Source organism: Oncorhynchus tshawytscha, linkage group LG11 (assembly GCF_018296145.1).
Source record: "Oncorhynchus tshawytscha isolate Ot180627B linkage group LG11, Otsh_v2.0, whole genome shotgun sequence".
Classification (NCBI taxonomy): Eukaryota; Metazoa; Chordata; class Actinopteri; order Salmoniformes; family Salmonidae; genus Oncorhynchus; species Oncorhynchus tshawytscha.
Genome location: NC_056439.1, coordinates 54,955,549 through 54,970,619, shown reverse-complemented (window position 1 = coordinate 54,970,619; position 15,071 = coordinate 54,955,549). Strand labels below are relative to the sequence as shown.

The 15,071-nt window shown below is 45.2% G+C and overlaps 1 protein-coding gene across 8 annotated transcripts in view; it reads left to right on the top strand.

Moving 5' to 3' along the window:
- LOC112236226 (lysyl oxidase homolog 3B-like) overlaps positions 1-15,071 on the top strand; it is an 85,542-nt gene that overhangs the window by 51,447 nt on the left and 19,024 nt on the right. For all 8 annotated transcript variants that reach the window (XM_042330387.1, XM_042330394.1, XM_042330391.1 and 5 more), the window contains 3 exons: positions 1,124-1,187; positions 1,361-1,456; positions 7,798-8,041. In XM_042330387.1, the coding sequence (XP_042186321.1) occupies positions 1,124-1,187; positions 1,361-1,456; positions 7,798-8,041 (404 nt within the window). The remainder of the gene's footprint in view (positions 1-1,123; positions 1,188-1,360; positions 1,457-7,797; positions 8,042-15,071) is intronic.

Sequence of the window (15,071 nt, the reverse complement as noted above, 5' to 3'; positions counted from 1 at the left end):
GTCCAGTACCCAGTTGCACAGGGCGGGGTCGAGACCCAGGGTCTCGAGCTTGATGACGAGCTTGGAGGGTACTATGGTGTTAAATGCTGAGCTGTAGTCGATGAACAGCACTCTCACATAGGTATTCCTCTTGTCCAGGTGGGTTAGGGCAGTGTGCAGTGTGGTTGAGATTGCATCGTCTGTGGACCTATTTGGGCGGTAAGCAAATTGGAGTGGGTCTAGGGTGTCAGGTAGGGTGGAGGTGATATGGTCCTTGACTAGTCTCTCAAAGCACTTCATGATGACGGAAGTGAGTGCTACGGGGCGGTAGTCGTTTAGCTCAGTTACCTTAGCTTTCTTGGGAACAGGAACAATGGTGGCCCTCTTGAAGCATGTGGGAACAGCAGACTGGTATAGGGATTGATTGAATATGTCCGTAAACACACCGGCCACCTGGTGTACGCATGCTCTGAGGGCGCGGCTGGGGATGCCGTCTGGGCCTGCAGCCTTGCGAGGGTTAACACGTTTAAATGTCTTACTCACCTCGGCTGCAGTGAAGGAGAGACCGCATGTTTTCGTTGCAGGCCGTGTCAGTGGCACTGTATTGTCCTCAAAGCGGGCAAAAAGTGATTTAGTCTGCCTGGGAGCAAGACATCCTGGTCCGTGACTGGGCTGGATTTCTTCCTGTAGTCCGTGATTGACTGTAGATAGCTGGTGTGTGGTGATCGTTTCACCCCTCACCTCTCCACCAAGATAGCTGATGTGTGGTGATCGTTTCACCCCTCACCTCTCCACCAAAATAGCTGATGTGTGGTGATCGTTTCACCCCTCACCTCTCCACCAAAATAGCTGGTGTGTGGTGATCGTTTCACCCCTCACCTCTCCACCAAGATAGCTGATGTGTGGTGATCGTTTTGGCACCTTTCAGATGGGTGCTACACATTGGTAGAGGAAGAGGTTTTCCCATTACTACATAAAGCTCTTTGAGCTACAGGAAAAGCACTCCAATCAATTATTATTATTATTATTATCATAACCTATTGCCAAGTGTCCCTTGTAAAATAGGTCTCAATGGGACTTCCTGGATAAATCAAGGTTTGATGATAACCTCCTGCTATTTGTTTGTGTTTCTCCTGTTGCTAAGGAAACATGGTACTGGGACAGTAGTAATGTGACCGAGATGGTGATGAGTGGAGTGAAATGTACAGGTAGGGTTGTGAAACTCCCGGTAATTTACCAAATATTAAACAAAAAAACTTATTTATATAGTTTACATGTTATGAAAATTCCTTAAAATCCTTGAAAATTACCAAAAAAATCAGATTAGTTTACTGGTAAATTTCAGAAAAGTGTCTAATAACATCCCCTTCCCTTTGTATAGGAAACGAGATGTCTCTGAGCCACTGCCAGCATCACAGGACTGTCAGCTGTCAGAAGACTGCTGCCAAGTTCTCTGCTGGGGTCATCTGCTCAGAGAGTGAGTTCCTGAAGGACCTGTTGGGCTGGATATTCTTCAGGGCTTCTTAGCTCCACGTGTTCCAGGTGTTTGTAAGGGCACGGGCGTCAGATTGAGGTGGTTTAATAACGCTGATTCACATAGAGCAGGAACGGCACAGCACAGTGAATGGGCTAAGGTACTTTAAGGTATTACTTGGCAATTGTTTTAACCAAGAGTGTGTTTAGTTCTGAAAAAGTGGAAAATGAAATACAACAGTGAACTATTTAATGCATGAGTTCTCCCGTCAATCAATTAATCAAACGTATTTATAAAGCCCTTCATACATCAGCTGATATCTCAAAGTGCTGTACAGAAACCCAGCCTAACAGCAAGCAAAACCCCAAACAGCAAGCAATGCAGCTGTAGAAGCACGGTGGCTAGGAAAAACTCCCTAGAAAGGCCAAAACCTAGGAAGAAACCTAGAGAGGAACCAGGCTATGACAAATGTTTTTTGTTTTTAGAGGTGCGACTGCATCTAGGGTATTACGCAAGGTTACATTTAGATCCCCTGTTAGGTGGTTAACTGATTTTTGTCCTCTGACGTCCTTGGGTAGGTGGAGGGAGTCTGGAAGAGTATCTAGGAATCTTTGGGATGTCCGAGAATTTATAGCACAGCTTTTGGTGATCCTTGGTTGGGGTCTGAGCAGATTATTTGTTACGATTGCAAACGTAATAAAATGGTGGTTCGATAGTCCAGGATTATGAGGAAAAACATTAAGATCCACAATATTTATTCCATGGGACAAAACTAGGTCCAGAGTATGACTGAGGCAGTGAGCAGGTCCGGAGACATGTTGGACAAAACCCACTGAGTCGATGATGACTCCGAAAGCCTTTTGGAGTGGGTCTGTGGACTTTTCCATGTGACTACTAAAGTCACCAAAAATGTGAATATTATCTGCTATGACTACAAGGTCCGATATGAATTCAGGGAACTCAGTGAGGAACGCTGTATATGGCCCAGGAGGCCTGTAAACACTAGCTATAAAAAGCGATTGAGTAGGCTGCATAGATTTCATGACTAGAAGCTCAAAAGATGAAAACGCAGTCATTTTCTTTTTTGTAAATTGAAATTTGGTATCGTAAATGTTAGCAACACCTCCGCCTTTGCGGGATGCGCGGGGGATATGGTTACTAATATAACCAGGAGGGGAAGCCTCATTTAACACAGTAAATTCATCAGGTTTAAGCCATGTTTCAGTCAGGCCAATCACATCGATCTTATGATCAGTGATTAGTTCATTGACTATAACAGCCTTGTGAGGGATCTAACATTAAGTAGCCCTATTTTGAGATGTGAGATATCACAATCTCTTTCAATAATGGCAGGAATGGAGGAGGTCTTTATTCCAGTGAGATTGCTAAGGCGAACACCGCCATGTTTAGTTTTGCCTAACCCAGGTCGAGGCACAGACACGGTCTCAATGGGGATAGCTGAGCTGAGCAAATAGCAACGCGCACGGCAAATAGCAACGCGCACGACAAATAGCAACGAGCACGACAAATAGCAACAAGCACGACAAATAGCAACGCGCACGGCAAATAGCAACGAGCACGGCAAATCGCAACGAGCACGACAAATAGCAACGCGCACGGCAAATAGCACGGCAAATAGCAACGAGCACGACAAATAGCAACGAGCACGGCAAATAGCAACGAGCACGACAAATAGCAACGAGCACGGCAAATAGCAACGAGCACGACAAATAGCAACGAGCACGGCAAATAGCAACGAGCACGACAAATAGCAACGAGCACGACAAATAGCAACGAGCACGACAAATAGCAACGAGCACGACAAATAGCAACGAGCACGACAAATAGCAACGAGCACGGCAAATAGCAACGAGCACGACAAATAGCAACGAGCACGGCAAATAGCAACGAGCACGGCAAATAGCAACGAGCACGACAAATAGCAACGAGCACGACAAATAGCAACGCGCACGGCAAATAGCAACGAGCACGGCAAATAGCAACGAGCACGGCAAATAGCAACGAGCACGGCAAATAGCAACGAGCACGACAAATAGCAACGAGCACGACAAATAGCAACGAGCACGACAAATAGCAACGAGCACGACAAATAGCAACGAGCACGACAAATAGCAACGAGCACGACAAATAGCAACGAGCACGGCAAATAGCAACGAGCACGACAAATAGCAACGAGCACGACAAATAGCAACGAGCACGACAAATAGCAACGAGCACGGCAAATAGCAACGAGCACGGCAAATAGCAACGAGCACGGCAAATAGCAACGAGCACGGCAAATAGCAACGAGCACGGCAAATAGCAACGAGCACGACAAATAGCAACGAGCACGGCAAATAGCAACGAGCACGACAAATAGCAACGAGCACGGCAAATAGCAACGAGCACGGCAAATAGCAACGAGCACGACAAATAGCAACGAGCACGACAAATAGCAACGAGCACGACAAATAGCAACGAGCACGACAAATAGCAACGAGCACGACAAATAGCAACGAGCACGACAAATAGCAACGGGCACGACAAATAGCAACGAGCACGACAAATAGCAACGAGCACGACAAATAGCAACGAGCACGACAAATAGCAACGAGCACGACAAATAGCAACGAGCACGACAAATAGCAACGAGCACGGCAAATAGCAACGAGCACGACAAATAGCTGGTTGTTGAGTTGCAGCTGTCATTGAAAAGCAGTAGCTGTCATTGAAAAGCAGTTGGTTGTTGAGTTGCAGCTGTCATTGAAAAGCAGTTAACTATCGCAATATTTCTAAATACAATCGTAAGAAAAGCATAGTTTAGAAAGCAAATGGTTATTGCTGAAAAGAGAAGACAAAGAAAAACACTCATCTAGTTATCAAAATTCTCAACTCCCAATTGAGCGAACAGTAGCCTCTGTTCGCTCAATAGCAACGAGCAGCATATACCCAGGGAGAGCAGCTTATACCCAGGGAGAGCAGCTTATACCCAGGGAGAGCAGCTTATACCCAGGGAGAGCAGCATATACCCAGGGAGAGCAGCATATACCCAGGGAGAGCAGCATATACCCAGGAGAGCAGCATATACCCAGGGAGAGCAGCATATACCCAGGGAGAGCAGCATATACCCAGGAGAGCAGCATATACCCAGGGAGAGCAGCATATACCCAGGGAGAGCATCATATACCCAGGGAGAGCAGCTTATACCCAGGGAGAGCAGCTTATACCCAGGGAGAGCAGCTTATACCCAGGGAGAGCAGCATATACCCAGGGAGAGCAGCATATACCCAGGAGAGCAGCATATACCCAGGGAGAGCAGTGCATACCCAGGAGAGCAGCATATACCCAGGGAGAGCAGCTTATACCCAGGAGAGCAGCATATACCCAGGAGAGCAGCATATACCCAGGGAGAGCAGCATATACCCAGGGAGAGCAGCATATACCCAGGGAGAGCAGCATATACCCAGGAGAGCAGCATATACCCAGGGAGAGCAGCTTATACCCAGGGAGAGCAGCATATACCCAGGGAGAGCAGCATATACCCAGGGAGAGCAGCATATACCCAGGGAGAGCAGCATATACCCAGGGAGAGCAGCTTATACCCAGGGAGAGCATCATATACCCAGGGAGAGCAGCTTATACCCAGGGAGAGCAGCTTATACCCAGGGAGAGCAGCTTATACCCAGGGAGAGCATCATATACCCAGGGAGAGCAGCATATACCCAGGGAGAGCAGCTTATACCCAGGGAGAGCAGCATATACCCAGGAGAGCAGCATATACCCAGGGAGAGCAGCATATACCCAGGGAGAGCAGCATATACCCAGGAGAGCAGCGCATACCCAGGGAGAGCAGCATATACCCAGGGAGAGCAGCATATACCCAGGAGAGCAGCATATACCCAGGAGAGCAGCGCATACCCAGGGAGAGCAGCATATACCCAGGAGAGCAGCATATACCCAGGAGAGCAGCATATACCCAGGGAGAGCAGCATATACCCAGGAGAGCAGCATATACCCAGGGAGAGCAGCATATACCCAGGGAGAGCAGCATATACCCAGGGAGAGCAGCATATACCCAGGGAGAGCAGCATATACCCAGGGAGAGCAGCTTATACCCAGGGAGAGCAGCATATACCCAGGAGAGCAGCTTATACCCAGGGAGAGCAGCTTATACCCAGGGAGAGCAGCATATACCCAGGGAGAGCAGCATATACCCAGGGAGAGCAGCTTATACCCAGGGAGAGCAGCATATACCCAGGGAGAGCATATTCACTGTCTTTATATCATTGGATCAGTTCCACTGGTCACCGGAATGTTTTTTTGGGGGGGAAATGATTCCCCTCCTCCAGGCTAGATTGACGTCATATTGTCCAATTTGGGTCTCCTCTTTTCGTAGGACTAGCTTAGATGGTTATATTCAAGACAAGGTTGTTTTTACTGATCTGTTTGTCAGTAGAGTAGGTTGGTAATTTGTGTCGTATTATAAAGTGTAGTAGAATTGCATGAAATGTGTTTATAAAAGGCCACGTTTTCCCAGGCATTATTAGCCTAAATGATGACTATCCAATCCACTCATCACAGGAATATCGGCCTATCTAACATTAGTCTGCTAATGCGATGATAGATGCGTTCAAACATTTATTATTAATTAAAGGTGCGATTTTATGGTGAACAAAATATCTTCCCCAAACTTGAAGCTCACACGCTGCCTATGGACATTGGTATTTGAAGTTGGCCTTGTGACTTGACAGTGTATATTATGCTTCTATTGCACACTGCGACTGTATGCGCCTTTCCACAGGTAAATGAGTCAATTTATGATGAGGTTGAGTAGTGGTTGACACATCCGTTCCACAGACCTTTAAACCTGATAGTGATGATTAAAGACTGGGGTCATTTTTGTTTGTTTCTGATGTTCTCCAAATATCAGTTTAGAGTGTGTAAATTGTGTAGAAATTCAGTAAATTAGCTTCCCACACCTGACCTGACCCCACTCTGACGCACCCTGAACTGACCCCACTCTGACACACCCTGAACTGACCCCACTCTGACACACCCTGAACTGACCCCACTCTGACGCACCCTGAACTGACCCCACTCTGACGCACCCTGAACTGACCCCACTCTGACGCACCCTGAACTGACCCCACTCTGACACACCCTGAACTGACCCCACTTTGACACACCCTGAACTGACCCCACTCTGACGCACCCTGAACTGACCCCACTCTGACGCACCCTGAACTGACCCCACTCTGACGCACCCTGAACTGACCCCACTCTGACGCACCCTGAACTGACCCCACTCTGACACACCCTGAACTGACCCCACTCTGACACACCCTGAACTGACCCCACTCTGACGCACCCTGAACTGACCCCACTCTGACGCACCCTGAACTGACCCCACTCTGACGCACCCTGAACTGACCCCACTCTGACACACCCTGAACTGACCCCACTCTGACGCACCCTGAACTGACCCCACTCTGACGCACCCTGAACTGACCCCACTCTGACGCACCCTGAACTGACCCCACTCTGACACACCCTGAACTGACCCCACTCTGACGCACCCTGAACTGACCCCACTCTGACGCACCCTGAACTGACCCCACTCTGACGCACCCTGAACTGACCCCACTCTGACGCACCCTGAACTGACCCCACTCTTACGCACCCTGAACTGACCCCACTCTGACGCACCCTGAACTGACCCCACTCTGACGCACCCTGAACTGACCCCACTCTGACACACCCTGAACTGACCCCACTCTGACACACCCTGAACTGACCCCACTCTGACGCACCCTGAACTGACCCCACTCTGACGCACCCTGAACTGACCCCACTCTGACGCACCCTGAACTGACCCCACTCTGACGCACCCTGAACTGACCCCACTCTGACACACCCTGAACTGACCCCACTCTGACACACCCTGAACTGACCCCACTCTGACGCACCCTGAACTGACCCCACTCTGACGCACCCTGAACTGACCCCACTCTGACGCACCCTGGGTTTAGCTAAACTGACCCCACTGTTCTAAACAGCCAACATAAAACAAGTGGCAATGGAAACTACTGCGCAGTACATGTTGACAGTTTGACCGTTCCTCCTCTCTCCTCCTCTCTCCTCCTCCCCCTCCTCCTCCTCTCCTCCTCTCTCCTCCTCCCCCTCCTCCTCCTCTCTCCTCCTCCCCCTCCTCCTCTCTCCTCCTCTCTCCTCCTCCCCCCCTCCTCCTCTCTCCTCCTCTCTCCTCCTCTCTCCTCCTCCTCTCCTCCTCCTCTCCTCCTCTCTCCTCCTCCCCCTCCTCCTCCTCTCCTCCTCTCTCCTCCCAGCTGCGTCTGACCTGGTCCTGAATGCTCCCCTGGTCCAGCAGTCCGTGTACATTGAGGACCGCCCACTCCACATGTTGTACTGCGCAGCGGAGGAGAACTGTCTGTCTAAGTCTGCTGCTAGTGCTAACTGGCCCTACGGACACCGCCGCCTGCTACGGTTCTCCTCTCAGATCCACAACATCGGACGGGCCGACTTCAGGCCCAAGGCCGGTCGCCACTCCTGGGTCTGGCACGCCTGTCACGGGTAACTATGGCAACCTAGTCATCTAGCGCAGTGGTTTCCAACCTGTGGCCCGCAGAGGTGCTGCAGGTGGTCCGCCAATTATTTTCAATAAAATAAAATAAATTATAACAGTTGGGAGTATTTACGGTATAATAAGTCGTTTTACATTATCGTAACATTACATTACCTTTAACCATGCATTACCTTTATATATACCTTTGACAATACATTACTTTTACAATACATTACATTTACCTTACCGTTAAGAATACATTACCTTTTACAATACATTACCTTTACCTTACCATTAATAATACATTACCTTTAACAATACATTACCTTTACCTTACCATTAATAATACATTACCTTTAACAATACATTACCTTTACCTTGCCATTAATAATACATTACCTTTAACAATACATTACCTTTACCTTACCATTAATAATACATTACCTTTAACAATACATTACCTTTAACAATACATTACCTTTACCTTACCATTAATAATACATTACCTTTAACAATACATTACCTTTAACAATACATTACCTTTACCTTACCATTAATAATACATTACCTTTAACAATACATTACCTTCAACAGTGCATTGCCTTTAGTGATACATTACCTTTAACGATACATTACCTTTGACATTACATTACTGTTGACAATACATTACCTTTAACAATACGTTACCTCTGTTACATTACCTTTGTCAATACATTAACTTTGACAGTACATTACCTTAAACAATATATTAACTTTAACAATACAAATGGTTTACAATAATAATAGGCCTTTAATCTGTCAATAACTGATAACATTGACTCTCAATTTGACTGCCCAAGATATTGAAAATATTTCTGCGAATGGTGGTCCTCGAGCTGTTGACGGTGATTTGGAAGGGGAAAAGTTGGGAATCGCTGATGGAGAGAATACCTTCAATTGTCTATATAATAGATGGGTTAGCTGACAATGTCACGGACACCATATGCGTGCTTCCATGGGGCAGAAGTCAGCCTGTTGCTGTCATTCTGAATGGCCAGATTGCTAGCGACAATGAGAAGGAACTGTCATGTGGGGAATCGGAAGTGGCTGGTTTCAGCTGGTTTCAGCTGGTTTCAGCTGGTTTCAGCTGGTTTCAGCTGGTTTCGTCTTGTTCTTGATACCATGTCGTGTTTTCAGGTTTTTGACTGTGACAGGCGTTGGTTTTTACGTTTAATATGTTTTCAATTAACACTGGAGATCAAATATAACTTCAATGTTGTTAACAATTTAAGCCAACCGTGTGTTTTTTGTCCCATAGTGGCGCACGCATCAGTTTTATTGCCAATCAACCTTCCCATTTATACGATCGCAGGTTGTAGGTCTGCTGAGCACAAACTTCCAGCGCACGTTTACTGTGAACACTGAGGCTGTATCTGCTTTAAGTTAGTTTTACTGTGAACACTGAGGCTGTACCTGCTTTAAGTTACAGTTTTACTGTGAACACTGAGGCTGTACCTGCTTTAAGTTACAGTTTTACTGTGAACACTGAGGCTGTACCTGCTTTAAGTTACAGTTTTACTGTGAACACTGAGGCTGTACCTGCTTTAAGTTACAGTTTTACTGTGAACACTGAGGCTGTATCTGCTTTAAGTTACAGTTTTACTGTGAACACTGAGGCTGTACCTGCTTTAAGTTACAGGTTTACTGTGAACACAGGCTGTACCTGCTTTAAGTTACAGTTTTACTGTGAACACTGAGGCTGTACCTGCTTTAAGTTACAGGTTTACTGTGAACACTGAGGCTGTATCTGCTTTAAGTTACAGTTTTACTGTGAACACTGAGGCTGTATCTGCTTTAAGTTACAGTTTTACTGTGAACACTGAGGCTGTATCTGCTTTAAGTTACAGGTTTACTGTGAACACTGAGGCTGTATCTGCTTTAAGTTACAGTTTTACTGTGAACACTGAGGCTGTATCTGCTTTAAGTTAGTTTTACTGTGAACACTGAGGCTGTACCTGCTTTAAGTTACAGTTTTACTGTGAACACTGAGGCTGTACCTGCTTTAAGTTACAGTTTTACTGTGAACACTGAGGCTGTATCTGCTTTAAGTTACAGTTTTACTGTGAACACTGAGGCTGTACCTGCTTTAAGTTACAGTTTTACTGTGAACACTGAGGCTGTACCTGCTTTAAGTTACAGTTTTACTGTGAACACTGAGGCTGTATCTGCTTTAAGTTACAGGTTTACTGTGAACACTGAGGCTGTGCCTGCTTGAAGTTACAGTTTTACTGTGAACACTGAGGCTGTACCTGCTTTAAGTTACAGTTTTACTGTGAACACTGAGGCTGTACCTGCTTTAAGTTACAGTTTTACTGTGAACACTGAGGCTGTACCTGCTTTAAGTTACAGGTTTACTGTGAACACAGGCTGTACCTGCTTTAAGTTACAGTTTTACTGTGAACACTGAGGCTGTACCTGCTTTAAGTTACAGGTTTACTGTGAACACTGAGGCTGTACCTGCTTTAAGTTACAGTTTTACTGTGAACACTGAGGCTGTACCTGCTTTAAGTTACAGTTTTACTGTGAACACTGAGGCTGTACCTGTTTTACTGTGAACACTGAGGCTGTAGCTGCTTTAAGTTAGTTTTACTGTGAACACTGAGGCTGTACCAACTTTAAGTTACAGTTTTACTGTGAACACTGAGGCTGTACCCACTAAGTTACAGGTTTACTGTGAACACTGAGGCTGTACCTGCTTTACTGTGAACACTGAGGCTGTACCTGCTTTACTGTGAACACTGAGGCTGTACCTGCTTTAAGTTACAGGTTTACTGTGAACACTGAGGCTGTACCTGCTTTAAGTTACAGTTTTACTGTGAACACTGAGGCTGTACCTGCTTTAAGTTACAGTTTTACTGTGAACACTGAGGCTGTACCTGCTTTAAGTTACAGGTTTACTGTGAACACTGAGGCTGTAGCTGCTTTAAGTTAGTTTTACTGTGAACACTGAGGCTGTACCAGCTTTAAGTTACAGTTTTACTGTGAACACTGAGGCTGTACCTGCTTTAAGTTACAGTTTTACTGTGAACACTGAGGCTGTATCTGCTTTAAGTTACAGGTTTACTGTGAACACTGAGGCTGTGCCTGCTTGAAGTTACAGTTTTACTGTGAACACTGAGGCTGTACCTGCTTTAAGTTACAGTTTTACTGTGAACACTGAGGCTGTACCTGCTTTAAGTTACAGTTTTACTGTGAACACTGAGGCTGTACCTGCTTTAAGTTACAGGTTTACTGTGAACACAGGCTGTACCTGCTTTAAGTTACAGTTTTACTGTGAACACTGAGGCTGTACCTGCTTTAAGTTACAGGTTTACTGTGAACACTGAGGCTGTACCTGCTTTAAGTTACAGTTTTACTGTGAACACTGAGGCTGTACCTGCTTTAAGTTACAGTTTTACTGTGAACACTGAGGCTGTACCTGTTTTACTGTGAACACTGAGGCTGTAGCTGCTTTAAGTTAGTTTTACTGTGAACACTGAGGCTGTACCAGCTTTAAGTTACAGTTTTACTGTGAACACTGAGGCTGTACCCACTAAGTTACAGGTTTACTGTGAACACTGAGGCTGTACCTGCTTTACTGTGAACACTGAGGCTGTACCTGCTTTACTGTGAACACTGAGGCTGTACCTGCTTTAAGTTACAGGTTTACTGTGAACACTGAGGCTGTACCTGCTTTAAGTTACAGTTTTACTGTGAACACTGAGGCTGTACCTGCTTTAAGTTACAGTTTTACTGTGAACACTGAGGCTGTACCAGCTTTAAGTTACAGTTTTACTGTGAACACTGAGGCTGTACCTGCTTTAAGTTACAGTTTTACTGTGAACACTGAGGCTGTACCTGCTTTAAGTTACAGGTTTACTGTGAACACTGAGGCTGTACCTGCTTTAAGTTACAGTTTTACTGTGAACACTGAGGCTGTATCTGCTTTAAGTTACAGGTTTACTGTGAACACTGAGGCTGTACCTGCTTGAAGTTACAGTTTTACTGTGAACACTGAGGCTGTACCTGCTTTAAGTTACAGTTTTACTGTGAACACTGAGGCTGTACCTGCTTTAAGTTACAGTTTTACTGTGAACACTGAGGCTGTATCTGCTTTAAGTTACAGTTTTACTGTGAACACTGAGGCTGTACCTGCTTTAAGTTACAGGTTTACTGTGAACACAGGCTGTACCTGCTTTAAGTTACAGTTTTACTGTGAACACTGAGGCTGTACCTGCTTTAAGTTACAGGTTTACTGTGAACACTGAGGCTGTATCTGCTTTAAGTTACAGTTTTACTGTGAACACTGAGGCTGTATCTGCTTTAAGTTACAGTTTTACTGTGAACACTGAGGCTGTACCTGCTTTAAGTTACAGTTTTACTGTGAACACTGAGGCTGTACCTGCTTTAAGTTACAGTTTTACTGTGAACACTGAGGCTGTATCTGCTTTAAGTTACAGTTTTACTGTGAACACTGAGGCTGTACCTGCTTTAAGTTACAGTTTTACTGTGAACACTGAGGCTGTACCTGCTTTAAGTTACAGTTTTACTGTGAACACTGAGGCTGTATCTGCTTTAAGTTACAGGTTTACTGTGAACACTGAGGCTGTGCCTGCTTGAAGTTACAGTTTTACTGTGAACACTGAGGCTGTACCTGCTTTAAGTTACAGTTTTACTGTGAACACTGAGGCTGTACCTGCTTTAAGTTACAGTTTTACTGTGAACACTGAGGCTGTACCTGCTTTAAGTTACAGGTTTACTGTGAACACAGGCTGTACCTGCTTTAAGTTACAGTTTTACTGTGAACACTGAGGCTGTACCTGCTTTAAGTTACAGGTTTACTGTGAACACTGAGGCTGTACCTGCTTTAAGTTACAGTTTTACTGTGAACACTGAGGCTGTACCTGCTTTAAGTTACAGTTTTACTGTGAACACTGAGGCTGTACCTGTTTTACTGTGAACACTGAGGCTGTAGCTGCTTTAAGTTAGTTTTACTGTGAACACTGAGGCTGTACCAGCTTTAAGTTACAGTTTTACTGTGAACACTGAGGCTGTACCCACTAAGTTACAGGTTTACTGTGAACACTGAGGCTGTACCTGCTTTACTGTGAACACTGAGGCTGTACCTGCTTTACTGTGAACACTGAGGCTGTACCTGCTTTAAGTTACAGGTTTACTGTGAACACTGAGGCTGTACCTGCTTTAAGTTACAGTTTTACTGTGAACACTGAGGCTGTACCTGCTTTAAGTTACAGTTTTACTGTGAACACTGAGGCTGTACCTGCTTTAAGTTACAGGTTTACTGTGAACACTGAGGCTGTAGCTGCTTTAAGTTAGTTTTACTGTGAACACTGAGGCTGTACCAGCTTTAAGTTACAGTTTTACTGTGAACACTGAGGCTGTACCTGCTTTAAGTTACAGTTTTACTGTGAACACTGAGGCTGTATCTGCTTTAAGTTACAGGTTTACTGTGAACACTGAGGCTGTGCCTGCTTGAAGTTACAGTTTTACTGTGAACACTGAGGCTGTACCTGCTTTAAGTTACAGTTTTACTGTGAACACTGAGGCTGTACCTGCTTTAAGTTACAGTTTTACTGTGAACACTGAGGCTGTACCTGCTTTAAGTTACAGGTTTACTGTGAACACAGGCTGTACCTGCTTTAAGTTACAGTTTTACTGTGAACACTGAGGCTGTACCTGCTTTAAGTTACAGGTTTACTGTGAACACTGAGGCTGTACCTGCTTTAAGTTACAGTTTTACTGTGAACACTGAGGCTGTACCTGCTTTAAGTTACAGTTTTACTGTGAACACTGAGGCTGTACCTGTTTTACTGTGAACACTGAGGCTGTAGCTGCTTTAAGTTAGTTTTACTGTGAACACTGAGGCTGTACCAGCTTTAAGTTACAGTTTTACTGTGAACACTGAGGCTGTACCCACTAAGTTACAGGTTTACTGTGAACACTGAGGCTGTACCTGCTTTACTGTGAACACTGAGGCTGTACCTGCTTTACTGTGAACACTGAGGCTGTACCTGCTTTAAGTTACAGGTTTACTGTGAACACTGAGGCTGTACCTGCTTTAAGTTACAGTTTTACTGTGAACACTGAGGCTGTACCTGCTTTAAGTTACAGTTTTACTGTGAACACTGAGGCTGTACCAGCTTTAAGTTACAGTTTTACTGTGAACACTGAGGCTGTACCTGCTTTAAGTTACAGTTTTACTGTGAACACTGAGGCTGTACCTGCTTTAAGTTACAGGTTTACTGTGAACACTGAGGCTGTACCTGCTTTAAGTTACAGTTTTACTGTGAACACTGAGGCTGTATCTGCTTTAAGTTACAGGTTTACTGTGAACACTGAGGCTGTACCTGCTTGAAGTTACAGTTTTACTGTGAACACTGAGGCTGTACCTGCTTTAAGTTACAGTTTTACTGTGAACACTGAGGCTGTACCTGCTTTAAGTTACAGTTTTACTGTGAACACTGAGGCTGTACCTGCTTTAAGTTACAGGTTTACTGCGAACACAGGCTGTACCTGATTTAAGTTACAGTTTTACTGTGAACACTGAGGCTGTACCTGCTTTAAGTTACAGGTTTACTGTGAACACTGAGGCTGTACCTGCTTTAAGTTACAGTTTTACTGTGAACACTGAGGCTGTACCTGCTTTAAGTTACAGTTTTACTGTGAACACTGAGGCTGTACCTGTTTTACTGTGAACACTGAGGCTGTAGCTGCTTTAAGTTAGTTTTACTGTGAACATTGAGGCTGTACCAGCTTTAAGTTACAGTTTTACTGTGAACACTGAGGCTGTACCCACTAAGTTACAGGTTTACTGTGAACACTGAGGCTGTACCTGCTTTACTGTGAACACTGAGGCTGTACCTGCTTTACTGTGAACACTGAGGCTGTACCTGCTTTAAGTTACAGTTTTACTGTGAACACTGAGGCTGTAGCTGCTTTAAGTTACAGGTTTACTGTGAACACTGAGGCTGTACCTGCTTTACTGTGAACACTGAGGCT